This window comes from Sturnus vulgaris, chromosome 1 (genome assembly GCF_052056855.1).
Source record: "Sturnus vulgaris isolate bStuVul1 chromosome 1, bStuVul1.hap1, whole genome shotgun sequence".
Classification (NCBI taxonomy): Eukaryota; Metazoa; Chordata; class Aves; order Passeriformes; family Sturnidae; genus Sturnus; species Sturnus vulgaris.
This window is the reverse complement of record NC_142243.1, coordinates 18,824,505-18,842,024: the sequence shown is the minus strand read 5'-3', so window position 1 is coordinate 18,842,024 and position 17,520 is coordinate 18,824,505. Positions and strand designations below refer to the sequence as shown.

General features: G+C 37.6%; 1 protein-coding gene across 24 annotated transcripts in view; it reads right to left on the bottom strand.

The window, feature by feature from the left end:
• Positions 1 to 3,788: 3,788 nt before the first annotated feature.
• NEBL (nebulette) overlaps positions 3,789 to 17,520 on the bottom strand; it is a 248,738-nt gene continuing 235,006 nt past the window's right edge. For 23 of the 24 annotated variants that reach the window (XM_088160726.1, XM_014891614.2, XM_088160688.1 and 20 more), the window contains 2 exons: positions 14,717 to 14,832; positions 4,323 to 9,223 (listed from right to left, as the gene is read on the bottom strand). In XM_088160726.1, the coding sequence (XP_088016852.1) occupies positions 9,047 to 9,223; positions 14,717 to 14,832 (293 nt within the window). In that variant the 3' untranslated portion in view covers positions 4,323 to 9,046. Of the gene's footprint in view, positions 9,224 to 14,716; positions 14,833 to 17,520 lie in introns of all 24 variants that reach the window. The other variant, XM_088160719.1, reaches the window with a different exon arrangement.

Below are 17,520 nucleotides of genomic sequence, written 5' to 3'. Positions count from 1 at the left end.
ACAGAGCACTGGTACTGCAGTGATGGCTACTGTTTTCAAAGGAGTGACAAGTTGAGAAAGATCTCACTGGAGTCTTTGCTACGTGCTTGCTCTAAAATCAAGATTTTCGCTGTTGCCATTGTAGCATGTGTCCTCCCTCTCATACTAACCACAGCTGTGCAGCAGAGCATCATGGCCAGTGGCATTTGCACAGGGAGTTTGTTATTTGTGCAATATGTTTCTTGAAGGTGGAATAAAGAGCCTGAAGGATATTTCACAGATGTTACCTAGGATAGCAATGAAAAAATAGTAGGAAGAGAAAGTAACTTGAAGTACTCCAATGTTTGTGGTCTTTTCCCCATCTCACAAAGGTAACTGCTATAGGGAATGAACGCTGAACATAGAGCAGAGCAAAACCATTTTAGTGGGATTTAGAGGCTGAAAGAAAATGCAAGGGAGCAAAGTTAGTATTTTGGTAACTTTAAGATTTGAAAGCATGACTAAAAGTTGTCTTCCAAGGCCTTACAACACCCTGGAATCTATTCTTCCATTGAAGATTAATTTCTCTAACAGCATGCTAGTCATGCTGTGAGGGGCAGAGCTTTCCCACTATTTTTAATAAATTTAGAAAAAGGGAAAACAGTGGTTAGAAATGCAAGCATGCTGAATGTCAGTTCAAATGCCTAGCTCCACCTTGCATGTGGTTTGTCAAAACTTTCTGATTAACTTTCTTTATTTCCATACTGATCAAGGAATTGTTTAAGCTGCACAAACTGGTTAACTATGAATAACTGCCATCTAATTCTTTTATTTGTTTTGAACTGCTGGAGTAGAAATGAAAATGACAGTCTCTTGAATAGCTGGGTCACTCAAATAAACACATAAACTCATTTCTCAGTTGAACCACTCACCAGCAAGACCTGATCTGCCACTTATCCCATTTAACTTGAGATATCCACACTGTATAATAGCTGCAGTCATCAAGGGCTGCCCAAACAGTCCCTTAGAGCATAATTCACCTAACACATTTCAGATGCATGCTTCCTGATGTCAGTACAAGCTACAAAATTGGAGGATGTCAATGTCATCTTGAGTCAGAGGAGCTGTAAGTCAGGAGAAGTGTTTATTTTATAATGATGTATTTATTTATAGAAAGACTGGGATTTGGTACAGATAGTCACATCTCACAGAGATCCCATCTGATGAATACAGAACAAGCAGTGCTAGGAACTGAAAGGTTCTGGTGAGCAGGATAGTGCCCATCCAACACAGCTTCCACAACAGACTGCATTGATATGGTATGAGCCCTTCACTCTAACACTGATGGACAAAAAATGACTTCTGAATCAGGAGTTCAACCCAAAACCAGGGATAACATAATAAGGATGCTAATCCTCTGGAGAATGAAGAACAACTGATTTAGGTACTGGTGAGACAGCAAAAAATGCAATCTCCCTCTTTTCTGAAATCAGCAGCTTATTTCTGAAGCAGCCACACGTACCCACAGGCAAGGAAAGCCCGGGAAAACACAGCCAAGAGGACTCTTCAGAGGGAACTGCTCATTGCTGAGCCAGCAGAAATGTAACATTGCTTAGGGCAAATGGGCACGGGCTAATATTCTGTGAGTTCTGCTCAAAGACCTTGACAGAACAGGTAAGTCACACTAAAGTTCCAAATCTGAATGCAGAAACTGTGGAGCCCAGAGAGTGGTCTGAAGGCCTGCCTGGAGAGACCCCAAGGCATTCAGATTCAATGACAGAGATGTCAGAGCTTGACTGAAGGAAGAGGAGGCAAAAGGCAAAGGACAGTGAAGCCAACTGGGGGAGGGAGAATTTAATGGGGAGATAACAGTAGCATTTTTCAAACAATTTAAAGTCTTCTCAGTGCTTTGAGAAACCTCTTAAAAATATGTCCTTTGGGTCATGGAAAAGCTGCTGTATAAGCAACACAGGCCACAAGCATGTCAAGAGAAGAAAGATGGAAAAGGAAGAAAAACAAAGAAAAATTATCAATTATAGCTTGAATCAAAGAACAACCACAAAAGCTGACAGTTCTTTGTGAAAACATTGAAAATGGATATTTATGTGTCAAGCAATATTTTAAGATAAAAATGCTAATACCTGCAGATCTCTGTTTGTAGGTACAAGTGGTCAAAGCCACAAGCCAGTAGTCTTCTGCATGGGAACAGGTCTCTCTCTATATATATTTTATCAACAAACGGCAGGCAAGTGAGAAAGAAACCAAAGCTAAAATATAAAATCCAGGAATTCTTAGGATCTTTTTAGGATGTAGTGCATAAATACAAATCTCCAGTTTCTGCTGTCACTGTTAAGCACAATGACCATCAAGTAGCACATCATGCAGTATCAAATTTGTGGAGCAAGTGAGCTCTGTGGCACAACATCTCATTCTGGTGCTAAACACAGCTCAGAGTTAGGAGCTTGTTGCAGTGTTATGGGGCGTAGTGTTCTGACTCCACACAAAGGATTTCCGTACTGCTGGGCACAAAAATATGTAGTTTAAATCTACCAACATTCTTTTCCCTCTGTACTGAGGTCTCATTTTCTCAGAGGATAAATGTCCTTATGAATGCCATATGCCAGTGGGTGGCCTGCTCTCGGGATTCCAACTAATTGCTCAAACACTGGAGGAGGTATCTGCACACTACCCCGAAGTACTTCTGACACTACAGCACAGGCACACACACACACAGGCCAAGCACACCCACATGACACTGCTCAGCTTGCAGGTTAGGTGTTCAGATGGTGCCTTCAGTCACATGGTTGACTTGTACTAACCTCTGCAGCAAAATCTGAGTAGGAAATCAGCCAGCTTTCCATCCATTTCATGCTACTTCTTTCCTTATGCCGATATTGGTGTTTTCAAGGTTGTGCAATGAACAGAATCGTTGAAAGAATGATGATAAAAGAAATCATTTGGAAGGAAAAATTATCTGTCTCTTTTGGTGATATCACTTTAATGTGTCCCACAGGTAGCTTCATGGAAAGGTGAGAGAGATAGTCACAGCAAAGCAGTATTGGAAATATGGTTGGGCTTGGTGGTGTGGGTGGGAGAAGGGAGAGAAGGCAGTGCTCATGAACTGGGCAGATATTCCCCCAGCACAGAGAACTCTGTGGTACATTAGCTTATTCTTGCTAATTAACACTCCAGAGAAAACCAAGAGCCCAGCTCTGAGACAGAGCAGAAATCAGGGCATCCTAAAAGTGTAGCTAGAAACTCCCAAGCTGTCCAATGCACAGCATGGAGGGGTTCCATAAGAATTTCAAGTTCCAGTACATAGATACTTTTGATAATTATATTCTACGGGGCCACTAAGACAGGAAAGTACTTCAGTACCTCTAGCAAATTATGGAGGGATTTTCAAATAAAACACATTCCGAGTGCTTAAGGTCCATTTGGCAGCTCTTAAATCTTTATCTTATTGAAAACTGCTGTTTGTTATAGTATATATAAAGACTGGATATTTCTTTACTGGCAGCATTTCAATATATAAAAGCACTACAGAATATGGAATCACAACTCTGTAACCAATTAAACTTCATACTAAATGCTAACACATTTCTTAACAGAAATTAGTGTGGTAGCAATTGCATGTCACTTACCTAGGAGGAACTAATCAGCTCCATTTGTGGCTGGCATTTGTCCTCGTACATTGTTAAGAGCCTTCTTCAAACCAACACTTGTCAAGAATATAAAAATTCTACTGCAGTCCACTGTACTATACACTTAGAACTCAAATAAATAAAACATGTCCTTAAGCATAATAATCTTCTTCAACTACAGGCAGAGCAGTTCCAAAATACTTCTGGATTTTATTTTAACTTAAACTTTCTTACAATGTTTTAAAAATAATTGACTTGTGTAAATGAATAAAGATGACATTTGTATATAAAATTGCCTTAAAGAAGCCAGCAATGCAATCTTTTTTATTAGTGCCGCACTGAGAGCACACCTAACCAAATTCCCATTCAAAGAGAAGCAAACCAGTACCAATTAAAACAGTGGAATCCTTCACTTACTACATTTGCTTATTTAAACAAGCCAAGGGTCATGGAATGTAACTTGATGTTCTGTTGTGAAGGGTTATAAATGCAGACTAAAAAAGGCAAATTAACCTTTTAAGGAGAGGGCATGTCTAAAATAAAACAGTGTTTTAGGGAACTATTTTCTGAGATCAAGCTTGACGAATAGTGCTAAATATTCTACTTAAGTTTGAAAACTCAAAGCTTCCTTAGTTAAAGCAATATCCATCTTTGAGAGCTAATACTAATGGGTATGTGCTTCACAGAGCGTTGTTTATGAATATAATACATACATAGTGCTGGGTTTAATATTTTATTTGAATGAAGTTTAATGCTATGCAAAATAAATTGTTATGTTACATCCACTGTGACATCAACTAAAATGTGAACTAGGTTGCATAGGTTAGTACTTTGGGCAGCATGATGTTGCTCTAGTCCACCAAAGCTTAAATATTCACAGTGTAGAGGAAGAAACAGGAATTAAAGCATTTCTACTAAAATATATTTTAATAGCTGGTGTTAACTTTCTGCATAACAAAAGCCAAATTAAGATGATACATCATATGATCCAAGAGTAAGTTCATCTGTCTTTTGAAAAACAAATACCTTCATAACTGTATACCCCCAAATACAGTACAGTTTTGCAAAATAACTAAAACTTTACACACTTTAAAGCAAACATAAGCCAAACTGCACAGCGGTTCATTTTTGCTTTTTATATCACACTGCAAAAACCAACAGCTGAGAGATTTTCCACATCATGCTAATCAATGTCAATACAGTCATTGCTGTCTTCCAATGGTCTAGCAATTTCTAATAGTAATATTAAATACACAATTGAAATGCTACAGTATAGCTTATTTTCCCCCCTAAAATAATAATAATTAAACAAATGTCAACAACAACTGGATTACAACTTAAGTACAATATGCAAATTCTATTTATCAGACACAAGAAGCATATGAAATTCCTTTGAATATACTGTTGTAGTGCAGGCAGTTTAGGAAATAGAGCTTTCAGGTTTTCTTTCCAAAGGAGAGATGGGGTTCCTATGGCATAAAGCTGGAGAAAATCACTAAAGCATTGCAAGATGGTTTAATCTTCTATAGCTCACTAGTATTTTGCCTTTGCCAGCACACCAGTTTGGAGGACTTCTTTCAACAGCATCTTCTGTCTGTTTCGGTATATTATTTAAACATTTACTAACTAAAGCATATTCTATATTTTAAATGGAGTATTAATCAACTTAATAAAAATCCATGATTTTATACCCTGTACCACCTTCTGCCAAAGACCTCTGTATTTGTCATTTCTTTTTCATCGTACAAGATGACATAAAGTCACTGTACAATAAAACTGGAATTATTACCTTTCCCAAGTACTGGAGACCTTCCACATCCCCAAGAAACACTCGGCAGGGACACATTTGTCAAAAACATAATCCATGGGAGGTGATTCTCCGCCAAATCCCAATCTGCTGAAGTAGTTTATTGTATGTCAAATGTAATCAAGAAAACCCTGTTTCATCAAGACTAAATGCTAATGTTCCATAATGAAAAATTACAACTGCAGTACCTGGATGTAGCTTTGTTTAAAAAATGAAGATTAGCCAGGCAAGAAAGAGTAATGAAAAGCAAGGCACCCATTTGTTCCTGTATGTATGCATGAATATGCTCTATGTTGTTTTCTACATTTATACTCATGTTAGCAAGAATTACAGCATTCCTGACAGAATTATATATTTCTACAATGGGACAATGTGGACTTCCAACCTGAACTTTGGAACAGCTTGAGAAATTCAAGTCCTTAAAAGCCCTTTCCTTTCCCCAGAAAAATGTTGACTATAGGAAGAAAGAACATTGAGGGGAATATGCTGTGCTAAAAATTAATATAAACTTGAAAGGTAACAAGACAGCATGTAGCATCTTTTCACCCCTATATTACACTGCATTTAACAGTCTCCAACATATGCTTTGAGAAATGTGTGCTGGCACAATTTAGTTCATGACTTACTCTCCTTGCCTTACAAATTTTAGTTCTTATTAAAAAAAAATTATAATTGCATTTTGATAATTTTGGGCCTTTGATTGCATTGCTTAGAACAAAGCTGCAAAATTACACTAAAGTTTGTTTTATATCAAAAAGCAGGAACCATTCCATATAAATATGAATTTCTAAGCATATCTGACAAAAAATTTGGCTACAAGAATAAGTAACTTAAACCAGATCTTAGTAATTCTGCTGACATACCATTCTCAAGAGGAATACAGTTCACATGCTGTTTTGTTTTCTTGACCTTTTATTTTTCCCAAATTGCTCTAGCTGCTATGCCAGGCTAATAAATATTCAAAATTCATAAAGGAAATTTTATTTCTATTGTTCAGCATAACATCATTCTCTAATGTTACCAAATGCTCATTTTCTGATTTACTTTTATACATAAAGTATTCAGCACTGTAAGCTGTCTCCTCATTTAGGAAGAATGATTACGTATTTATAGGTGGAGCCTCTCCATTTGATAAATCACTAAAAATTGCAGCTTGATGCCATACAGATATTCTCTATATTTCTATTTTATTCATATTTGGTTAGCAAACTGACACCTTGTTTTTATTGTTGTCAAGCATTACACAGCTAATAGAGCAGCACAGCAGCAAGTGACAGCCAATTGTGCCTCAGGCATCATCTGAAAAATTTGCCAGCCAGCAGAAGATGAGATTCCTCTCCTCGCTGTTGATGGCCAGTGATGAAAACCAACACAGAAGCAAGCTGCTCATTTCGGAGCTTCTAGCTCAGCATGCCACATCAGCCTTTAAAAAAGCCATTTGACTTGCTGATTTCATGGGGGTGTCACCATGCACAAGGGTCTGCTGCAAGAGCAGCTCCTTATGCAAAACTTGCAAGAATTTTAAATCCCAGCAGTCAACTATACAAATTGCATATTTACAGTCATGGAACTCTGCTTTTAAAACATATTTTTTGAAGTTAGAGACTCCTGGAGAGCTTTAGCCTTGAAATTAGGCTGCTGACAAGAAAGCACAGGTAATTCCACAGTCATGAACTTTTTTTTTTTTTCTTATGGAGTCATTCCATTCTGTTTGGCAGCTGATATCATCCCTGTGTTAGCAAGACCAAAAATAAAACTGCATAAGCTTTCCAATTCTTTGGAAATTATATGCAAAAACTGTATGCAAAAATAGAACTTGAAGGTATTTGCACTGACAACTTTCAGTTGACATAACAAATCCATACTGCCTTTCTTGTCTATTTTTTAAATAGTTATTGCAGGTTTGCCTACTATGTGAGATGAGAAATACAAAATTGTCTAAAAGCTCTATATGTAACTCTACTATAAAAATTTTATAAATGAAAGCAAGCCAGTGCAGACTCAATATTCTGAGGGCTACTCCAAAGTTAACTTCCTCAGCACATGGCTGAACTCTACAAATTATTTTATCGGAAAAACATTTTCTTCCTTACACACCTCTGAATCCACATGAATAATTTCTCACATGAATCTTTAACTCTTTTGTCTTCCACAACTTAACCCTGTGAGGGAATGCAGCACCCAGTCAAAGCAAATACAAGTTGCCTGTGACCCAAGCCTGCTGACAAAATCCCTCTTGCAGATCCAGTGTGTCACCAGCTGTTAGATCCTGTCCCAGCCTCAGACTGAAACCTGGATCTCTCAGTTCTGGCCATAAGTTAACAGACACCAAGTAGCAATGTGAAGGTTTGTCAGCAGAATATTTTTACTGTTTTCAACAGATGGCTAAACTGAAACATAATGGCATAGTGTATGTTGGATTTTGCTTAGTTAGCTTTCCCTTCCATGTCAGTTATGAGAAAGATTAAGTCACTAAATGAAAACATAATTCTTCTCCATCATTAATCATTTGGCAAGCGTACAACCCGCTGTTGGATCACCAAGAATTTGGGAGCAAACTGAAGCAACAGGCCACTGATCTGAAATGCACTACAAGAACCAGAGCTCTCCTGCACTGCTCGATGGAGGCACAAGAGTTTCTGCAGCAGGGGAGGGACATCAGCTCATCAGCAAAGCAGCCATCAAGCGAGTTACCTGTGTGAGAACGGGGTGTGACTGCACAGCACCGGGGCCGCACCTGGGCATTTATTTACAGCTCTACAGGTGAAGGCAAAGGAGCTAACATGAAGAATTGGTTGTACGTTGCCCTAATGAAAGTTTCTATTTAAATGCTAAGTACTATTACAAGGAAACAGAAGAGTTGGCAGGTTTTATATTTTAGATAGTCTTTGCAAAGAATCTTCTGCGGAAAAGATTCTGAAGAACCATGAATCCAGACCTGGATCTAATTGAGGGATTAGGATGGAAGCAAAGCTAATAGATCACTTGGAAATAAGAAAAAATGGATCATCCAAGAATAAATGTGGATATGCAAGAGTCAGGAAATTTTTGCTGTCAAAATAGACATATTTACTGTAAGGCTGCTGGGCAGTAGGGGGTTTTATTGGTCTTGGTTTTTTTTCACTGGCATGTTACTTGTCTTTATTTCAAATGACTGAATTGTCTACTCAACATATTAATTTTTATTAGGAAGCTAACTGCTTATACATTAAATGTTCCCCTAATAATTTGAAGATGTGTTCAAACTCGGTGTGTTAACCTCCTGTGACTTCAGAGTGCCATAAAAAGTGAATCAATTTTATAGTTATAACATCTTTGAGGTGTAAGGAAAAGGCATTACCCCTTTACAGTTAATTGACCAAAGTCTTTATAGGACTGGCAGCATCAAGCTTCCATATATGTTTTTCATTTTGAGAGAGCACTATTATAAGCAATGCTGTTTTCAAATCTCTGAGCTTCTTGTGGATTATTTATTTTTTCGTTAAAGGACTCTAAAATGGATTCTGAGTGAGAATGCAAACTGTTATAGCAGTGATAAAGTAATGATCATGAACTCTTAAAAGATTCTTCTGATTTTTTTCTAAAAGGTTAGATTTTAAGTAAATCATAATAAAGCTCAAAGGACTAGAGACAAAAATTAGTTAACAAACTCAATATAATTTGCTGGAAGCATTCCTGTTTTCCCAGTTCTCTGAACAGTACCATACATCCAGCCATCATCAATTGGTTGCACATTGATGATATAATCACCATCCCTGAAGGAAACTTCATCTTCATCTTGAGCGCTGTAGTCATACATAGCTCTGTATGTTCTCTGTTGAAGGAAAGAAAACAGGACTGTAAAGTCTCAGGTCTAAACTTGACATTCCTTGATTCCTTCTTTTTGCACAAAGAAGAAGAGAAGAAAAAAGAATAGAGGGAGCAAAGCAGAGAGAGAAATCACAAGTTACCTGTTGAAAAGGAACACTATCCCCTTCTACACCCTGTCAAATATACAGTGAATGCAGGCCCTTGTTCTGAGTAGCAAAATAATTATTTTGTTAACTCACATTGTCTTATGGCTTCAAGCAAACAGATTTAAAGCCATTCACCTCATATTGAAGTACTCTAACTGTTGTTTCATTAATTTACTAGTAACAGTTCATTACACCAGCCAGGCTAGCTCTGCTTCTGCTCCCTATTTGCATGATTCACAAACAACTTCTCCTGTGCCTTCACTACAAAAAGAAACATAGTCTTCATCCAGGCCATTAACTTTTCCATCTCACTGAATGTCCTTCACTTCATTAGGATTTTACCCGAATTAAGAATTATGAATGCATCATTATCTAAAGGAAAAACAAGATTTTTAAAAGTCTACAAAAAAATTTTTACGAATACTTATATTTTCCTATTCAGATAAAATTTAGCACATAAAGTCCCATCATTAGCTAAGACAAATTTCCCCACAACCCTGCCCACTACAAGACAAGCTTTCAGCTTTTTTCTCTATTTTTCTAAATAGAGTATTTATTTTCACTCATAATCAATAAAATGCCATTATTATCTGGAATTCAAAGTGGATTTTCAACCTCAGGAAGAACAGTCTCCCCTTGTACCTTAGCAGCAGAATAAAACTAGCTCATTTTAAAATTCCCAAGAGTACTTTCTTTTCCTTACCCTAGCTCTTGACAGAAGTCAAAAGCAGTTCAAGCATCACTGATAATATCCAATTTCCCTTCCAGTAAGTTTTGCTATGTTACCATATGTAGCTGAATTTTTCTGGTACAAGAATTTAAAGAGAAAAAAAGGTAAGATCAGTCAATGTGTGAGTACTATTGTCTGAGCCTTTTAAAAGACAGCAAACTTCTCCGCTCAAGAAAATGGCTCTGGATTAGTTTTAGTTCATATCATATATATGGGGGCTTAAGTGTTTTTAATGAAACTATTTTTTAAAAAGGTGGAGATTGCTGCACATGGAGTGTGCAGGCCATTTGTCACATGTTGGAAATGTGGAATTATTGAATCCAAAGTCTATCGGGCAACTCATCATTACTGTTCCCAAGCTAAAAATATACTTTAGTCTTGGCTCTACCTTTATCATTAGTAGTGCAAATTAAACAGTCAGAGAAATTAGCTACTGTTTAAACACTGGAGACCACCTTTCCTGACAAGACCACCCCGAACTGAATTTGAGTCTTGTGCTATATTATTGTTCTCTGCCATGCCTTGTAGTTTTGCTGACCTACAGGCTGTGACCAAGAGCAGTTTTCATCCAGAGGTATGTGCTTTCCTAGTGGTTCCTTAATGTCTTCCAAGTGTGCATGGAACTCAATGAGAAAAGGATTATTATTTTTTATGCACTACATGACAATAAATAATTGCTTGGGTTCTATCATCAAGAAAAATTCCTTAAATATTCATAAAGTAGACAACTATAGCTGTCAAAAGGCTCTCTGCCTTTCAGAATCTTATTTTTTCCAACTATTTCAACTGATCTCACTGGTGAACCTTGAAACTAACTCTAAAAAAAGCAGTGAAAAATGTGCTATTACAACAAACTCAGCAGCAGTTAGCCCTTTAAACAATTTATTTCAGAAGAGAGTCCTTTTAAGAAAAATGGTAGCAAGTCTATATCTGGTATAAGGCAGTAAATGGATTTTGCCTAGAGCCATGCTTACAGGTCTCCCTTAAATGGGAATAGACTGGTGAAGAGATTAAATGTTTTATTAAACAAACATAAAACTGGAAAAATAGAGAGGTTTAGCTCACTCAAAAGGATGCTCACTCTTCCTTAGAGCACCATGGCAAAGGACATACCACTGCTGTCTCCTAAAAGGCAGCTTGACTACATCACTGTGGTGCACAGTTGTGAAGACAAGCCCACAGTCTCTAACTTTAAAAGAATTTATTAGGGCCCTAAATGCTGCTGAGAAATCCAAATTTATGGCCTTAACACCTAATTAGGTGCTAAATGGCTGTCAGGAGAAATCTCCATAATAATCCTGTTAGCATTTAATGCCTAATTATCACTGCAGAGTGTAGTCTGGGCTGTATAATCTAGAATTACAATGCCTAAAGGACTCAAAGTAGGGATTTTTAAAATGCATTTCAGTGAATTATTCCTCTGTCAGTAGTGAGTTTAGTGGGTACTAAGTTAGAAGAGGGCGTAAGTTTGGAGTTCTGTGAAAGAGTCCAAACTCACTTATCTCCTACCTCCTCAAAGGTCTGTCTCACACCCACTGCTAAGACAGAACAGTAAGTCTTGTCCATATGAAGAACTGAAATCCAGTTATTCTCAGCTCCCCAGCCAGTTCTGAGCTGACAGGTGTGTATTTCCACTTCACCCCCATTCTATGTATGGCTCCTTGCAAAGAGCAATCATTGTTCCAGCATCCTTCACATACAGCAGCTATCAAGGAAAGCCAACTTGCAGCATAGGGTTTGCTTCCCTCCCACTCTTGGATATTGAACAGTGTGTGAGCACCCCATTATTTTCCAAAGAGGAAAACAGCCTTCAGGGCTTTCTGTCATGAAACACTTTGTACCCTGAGCAGCAATTTAATTCACCCCATTATGCAGAACTGCTCACAGAAAGCAAGGAAAAGTTAAGAATCAGAAAATAATGCAATTTATCTGGAAAAAAACCAAAAAGCTATCTAAAGATTATGTTAGGATCGTGCTTAATAAAAAACAGAGCTCAAAATGAAATAAACCAGATTTTGAAAATTCAGAAATTAGAAAAATTCTGTTTCTTATTATAGGAGACTGGTGAACACGATTATAAAATTAACATGCCTTTTGGGGACAGATTTGATAACAATACAACAACTCAGTTGAAAGGAGTAAATGTACTACAGCAGCTAACTCTGCAAGCATCTCCACTCTGATATAACCCATAGGATCTTAATCACTTTTGCTCTAGAGATGTCCTGGCAAAACTCAGGCAGTGATAAATGACTTTATCACCTTCATTGCTTTTAGTTAAGCCTCAAAAACTGCTCAGGCTTTGAGGTCATTATTCTAGGATTCCTTTCCTCCAGTCTCCTTCCCCTGGAACTTTCTTCCCATCTTTCCTCCCTCTGTTATCCAGACAACACTGCATCTCTGGCAATACTGCTCCAAGCACAGAGCTGAAACCCAAACATTGTGTAAGTTTGTCAGATCTCCTACAGCATGTCCACACCTCATTTTAAAAGCACTCCAAGATTGTCATCAACCTTCAGTCTGTGCAAACTGCTACATTTAAGCACATCCTCAGTCAGGGGCTTCCCTCAAACACACTCTGAGTTGTCCCAATAGCTGAGTGCAACATCTCCAATGCACCTGGATAAGCTGCACAGGCTAAGGAAAACATTCTGGTCTTAAGATGGGAAGACAAGGGAGCCTGGCAGGTTTCTAACTGCATCTGAGATGCCTCTTTTGGAGCAGAAATCATCATCTCGGGGTGGTAAGATCACACTCTGTCTTCCTCACCAGGCTGGCAAGTCAGCAGTCAGCACCAGGCCAGCAGTCTTTGACTTCCTCTCTCTGGAAATGCTTGGGGTTTATTTTCTAAAGGGAAATCCACTCAGTTTTTAACAAATGCAAAATCAGTTGTAAACATCATCTTTGCTGTTTTCATTTTCTTCCCAAGACAAAATATTATCACTTATAAGGATGTCAAATGAAAACAGTTTCAGAACAGGGGAAAGAAATTTGTTGAAATAACTTAATCTTACTCTTAAAATCCTTTCATATCACTCCCCTCCTTTTCCTATTACCTTCACATTCCCAATTCTGGAAGAAGAGGCAAATGATGATTTTCAAGATGACTGAAATGACACTGTTTCAGCAGCCTGTCAGGTAAGTCACAGGGACACAGAGGTGTTAGAAATAGTAGTCATCTCTCTGCCCACAAAGCTGCAAAGCCTGGTAAGTGCATTTGGAGATTTACAGGTATCTCCATTTTCTGTCTGCTGGATTTGAGGGCTGTTGGCTTTGCTCCCCAATGACTTGCAAATCTGCTGGAAAAGCCCAAGCTTCCAGGTCTCCCACTTTTTGGATTTTGTCTCTTTTGGAAAGCAACCACCTCCCAAAGTGCCTTGTAATATCCTTGGAAATTAATGGTTGATTCCACTATCAGCTGTCTCACAGCTGTCATGCAGGTGTCCAAAGAGTTTCTCAGGTTATTGACTCACTCAATGATGCAGGTATCTGGATCCCAGACTTTGCAGCAAGTTAGCCCTCTCAGCCCCAGACAGCTGAGAATCAGGCAAGCCTGAAAGTACTCACACCACACAGAAAGTCATGACCTATACAATATAAAATGTCATGGAGTTTCAGTTTTACAAAAAATACAAGTTTCATCTGATCTTGAAAACAGGGTTTCTTTCCAGCCCAGCAAGCTTTAAGTTTGGTTCATAATTAAATATTTATTCATCTCTAAAAAAGGTGACAGAGGTAGTAAATATGCATCTGTTCAAAGTTGTTTAAAATTCAAAATGACAATATTTTTAAGGTAAAAGGTGGCTGGATCTGAACTAGGAAATCTCTAGACAGTAATAGTATTTAAAAAATATGATAACTATTAAAACTGAAATTTTATATAGGGAGTTTAAAAAAAAAGCTTAATCTCCTAAAAATCCCAGCTGAATACCATTCAGGTCTCCTTCCATGGCCAGCTACTTTGAAAATGAAATATTCACTCCAGCTTTACATTCCCATCCACCACAGTTAAGAACTTCATGAGGTGGCCATGGTTTCATGATAAAGCTTCGTCTCAGTTGCCCACCAGTGTACCTCAGTTTGGATCCTACACGAGTCAGATCATGACTGCTGTGTGGAATTAGAAAGGGCACAGCAATCTGGAGTCTGAGCTAGCTCTGTACAAGCAGAAGTAACACAAACCCTGCTAGCACAAAATCAGCAAGTCAAAAAAATTGAAACTAATTTAAATCAACAGGGTGATCTAAAAAGATCACTGGTTTTCATCCAGTGCTAGGAGCATGAATTCATCACAGAGCATAAAATCAAAATTCAGCCAGTGAAACACTGTCCAAGCAGCTACTACTTGTCTTAAGTAGGTAAAGAATTCAGTTATTTCTCTGTTCTCTGAATATCATACCTTTTTTAATATGTATTTTGATATTAAAAAAGTTCTCACCACTGCCCATAGACACTTAAGTCCTTTTTATACATGAGGACTACCAGTCACATTTACGATAAAGACAATCAAATAGGTCAACTATAGAACTCTAGGGGTTCAATTCAGTCATATTTAAGAGATTTCACAATAGCTGATGATGGTGCTTACCAAACAAAATTCTCCTTTAAATTCAATACTCACCAGACTTGCTGAATGAGGCTGTGAATGCATGGACCTCATGGATGACATACTGGTCTGATGCATGTATCCATATCCTTGAGTCTGGCTTTGTTGATATGCCCCAGGAAGAACAGGGGCTGCATTAAAAGAAATACATACATTAATTAATATTTTAAAGCAGCCCTTATCTAACAATTTGTAGGAGCTGTAGACTATTTGTACCGTTAATAACAATTCCTCCATACGAAACAGTTCAGAACCATTTCCATAAAGAACATAAGGCTTTTTAAAGGTTGATTTACACATAAATGTAGCCAAAGCTATAGCAATATATCCACAAACACTATCACGGTTAGTTGGAAGGAAAAGTTTAACATCCCATTTGAAATTTAATCATTAAAAGGTTTACAAAAGCTTAAGACACTGGTAAGTCAATTTTGGTACTGACATAGATGAAGCACTAAATATGTGTCCCATAAGCTGCCATCTTTAAGGTACAAATGATGAAAAAAAAGCTAATACAGTTGTGAAATGGTTCACTAGAAATTCACTGTAATTAATTCTTAACTCATTCCAAACTAACTCTTATTTATTGGGCTGTGAGCAAAGAAAGATTGTGATTCACAGGAAGAGGCAGAAATTTTAAAAAGTGAGCCCACAGTCGAGTTTCTTGGTTTATTCTGATCCCATCAACATTCTTCGTCCAACACATAGAGATCAATGCTACTTATATATTTTGAAGTCCACCTTATTCAGTATTTTCCACTTACCAAATAATTACTCCATTTCTTTAATATATATTTTATTCACATTTTAACAATTCTGTATTCCAATAAATATGTATATTAATACATATTTATTTTTGTAGTCTAATAAATAACATATCAACTTCTGTTGTACCAAGAGCTGCTGAAAGCATAAATACAACCAACAGGGATCCCTAACTCTACTGGTTATTAGAAAAGCATCCATAAACTTCCCACATTTACCCAAACATCTTACATTGGCAACAGACTGAAATAGAATGTGTCAAAAACACAGTTGATCAAAAACCTGTGAGAAATAAGCCCAGCATAATTCACTACTTTCCTAGCAAGGCCAAAAATATTTTAATAGCAAAATTAAAAATATTGAAGTAGTTTTCAAAATAAAAAGATTAAAGTTTGTGCATATTTTACAAGACTCATGCTCTCTGAGAATAAAGATTTCTGGCTTGTTTGGAGGTTATTAGCCCATCTCCACTGTTATTTGCCAGAATTTTACTAGCTCAATGGGGAATTCATTTAGCTACACTGAAAGGCAAATGCATTTCTGCTGATACTTTTCAAGTGGTCTATTTAGCTGATAGTCTATCTCCTCTTCCAAAAGCTGTCTTCTGGTTAAAGGAGATTGAGTTTACGTAGCAAGTGATTAAAAAATCTTCAAACATGGAGTCATTCAGCAGTCCAGCACTTCCTGGGATAGACCTCTTGAGCTTGTTGAGAAGTAAGAACCACTTCTGCAGCAGCCATCACACATAGATTCAAGAAGGAGCAAATCTAATGTAAGATTTAATGGGATTCCCAATGTGTGAAAGGATCCAAGACTTCTAAAATTAAAAAATACATGGGAAAACCAGGAAAACCCCTTAAAATATACATTTATTATAAGTATTCATATTTGTGCTAATATTACTCCATAATTCTCTGCTTCTTGATTTGCCAGGTCAAGAAATGCATGTGAAAAAAAAGGGATTACTGAGAACGTTTTTGCTCAACTATTTCAGAAAGAAAACTCAGTCTTGTGCTTTCAAGCAAGCTGTTTTACCAATCCTGCTTCTCTAGCTAACAAAATCATTGATTTCAACAAAGGCTCTTCTTAAAAGTTCCGTTTAGTTTTAGTTAGCATATTCAAAAGCACTAAGCATGCAATTACAATTTGGGATGCTGCACTTTGCTCTACTGTACTTGTAAAGATAACTAATGCTATATATTAACTAGGGCTTTTCTGATTTAGAAAACATGCTTCAAACTATTGTAATGAATAGACTGTTTTGTTAAATGAGGGAAATTAAAGTGATATGCAGTCAGATGCAACATTGGAACATGATGAATAATGGATGTTTTAGAACGGCCAAGTTCATTCTAATGACATATAAGTAGAAAGACATTTTAAAGCAGTTCAATCATCAGAGAATTGCCGCTCATTAACATGTTCACAGGATTATCATGCATTAAGTGAATAGTCCTAAGTAGTTCATCAAATAATTTATGTTTCAATGTTGGTACAAGCTATTTCCACATGAGCAGATGTGGCCCTTCATGAGAAAATAGAGAAAAACATAATTTAATCAAAGGTTCTGCGATCAAGCTGGAACGAATACATTTTGTCTAATTCACCACCAGCATCAATGTAGGTCAGTTTGTCAAAGCCAACAAAGTCCCATCTTCTCACACCAGCAGCAAATTACTTCTGTGGGTTGAAAACTAAGCACAGTTTGAACTTCTTAACTTAGCAGGAGGAGTACCTTCATCCAGCACTGGCCACTGATCAGCCAGCACTGGCCACTGATCAGCCAGCACTGGCCACTGATCAGCCAGCAGCCAGCCTGCACTGCAGCAACAAAGGGCTGGCAGCTCTTGCCTGGTCCCTGGCAGGGTCAGACACCCTGAGAGTCCCTTTCTTCTTCCCATGAGAAGCAGAGGCTGGTAGGAACCTTTTGTTCTTGATTCCTTCTCCCCAGAAGAGATCTTTCTCATTTCCTATCAATCATCCCTTGTCAGCATAAGGCAGCAAGCCTACTGATGGCCAGCTTCATTGTAACCTCCAAGTCAACTGGCTTATTT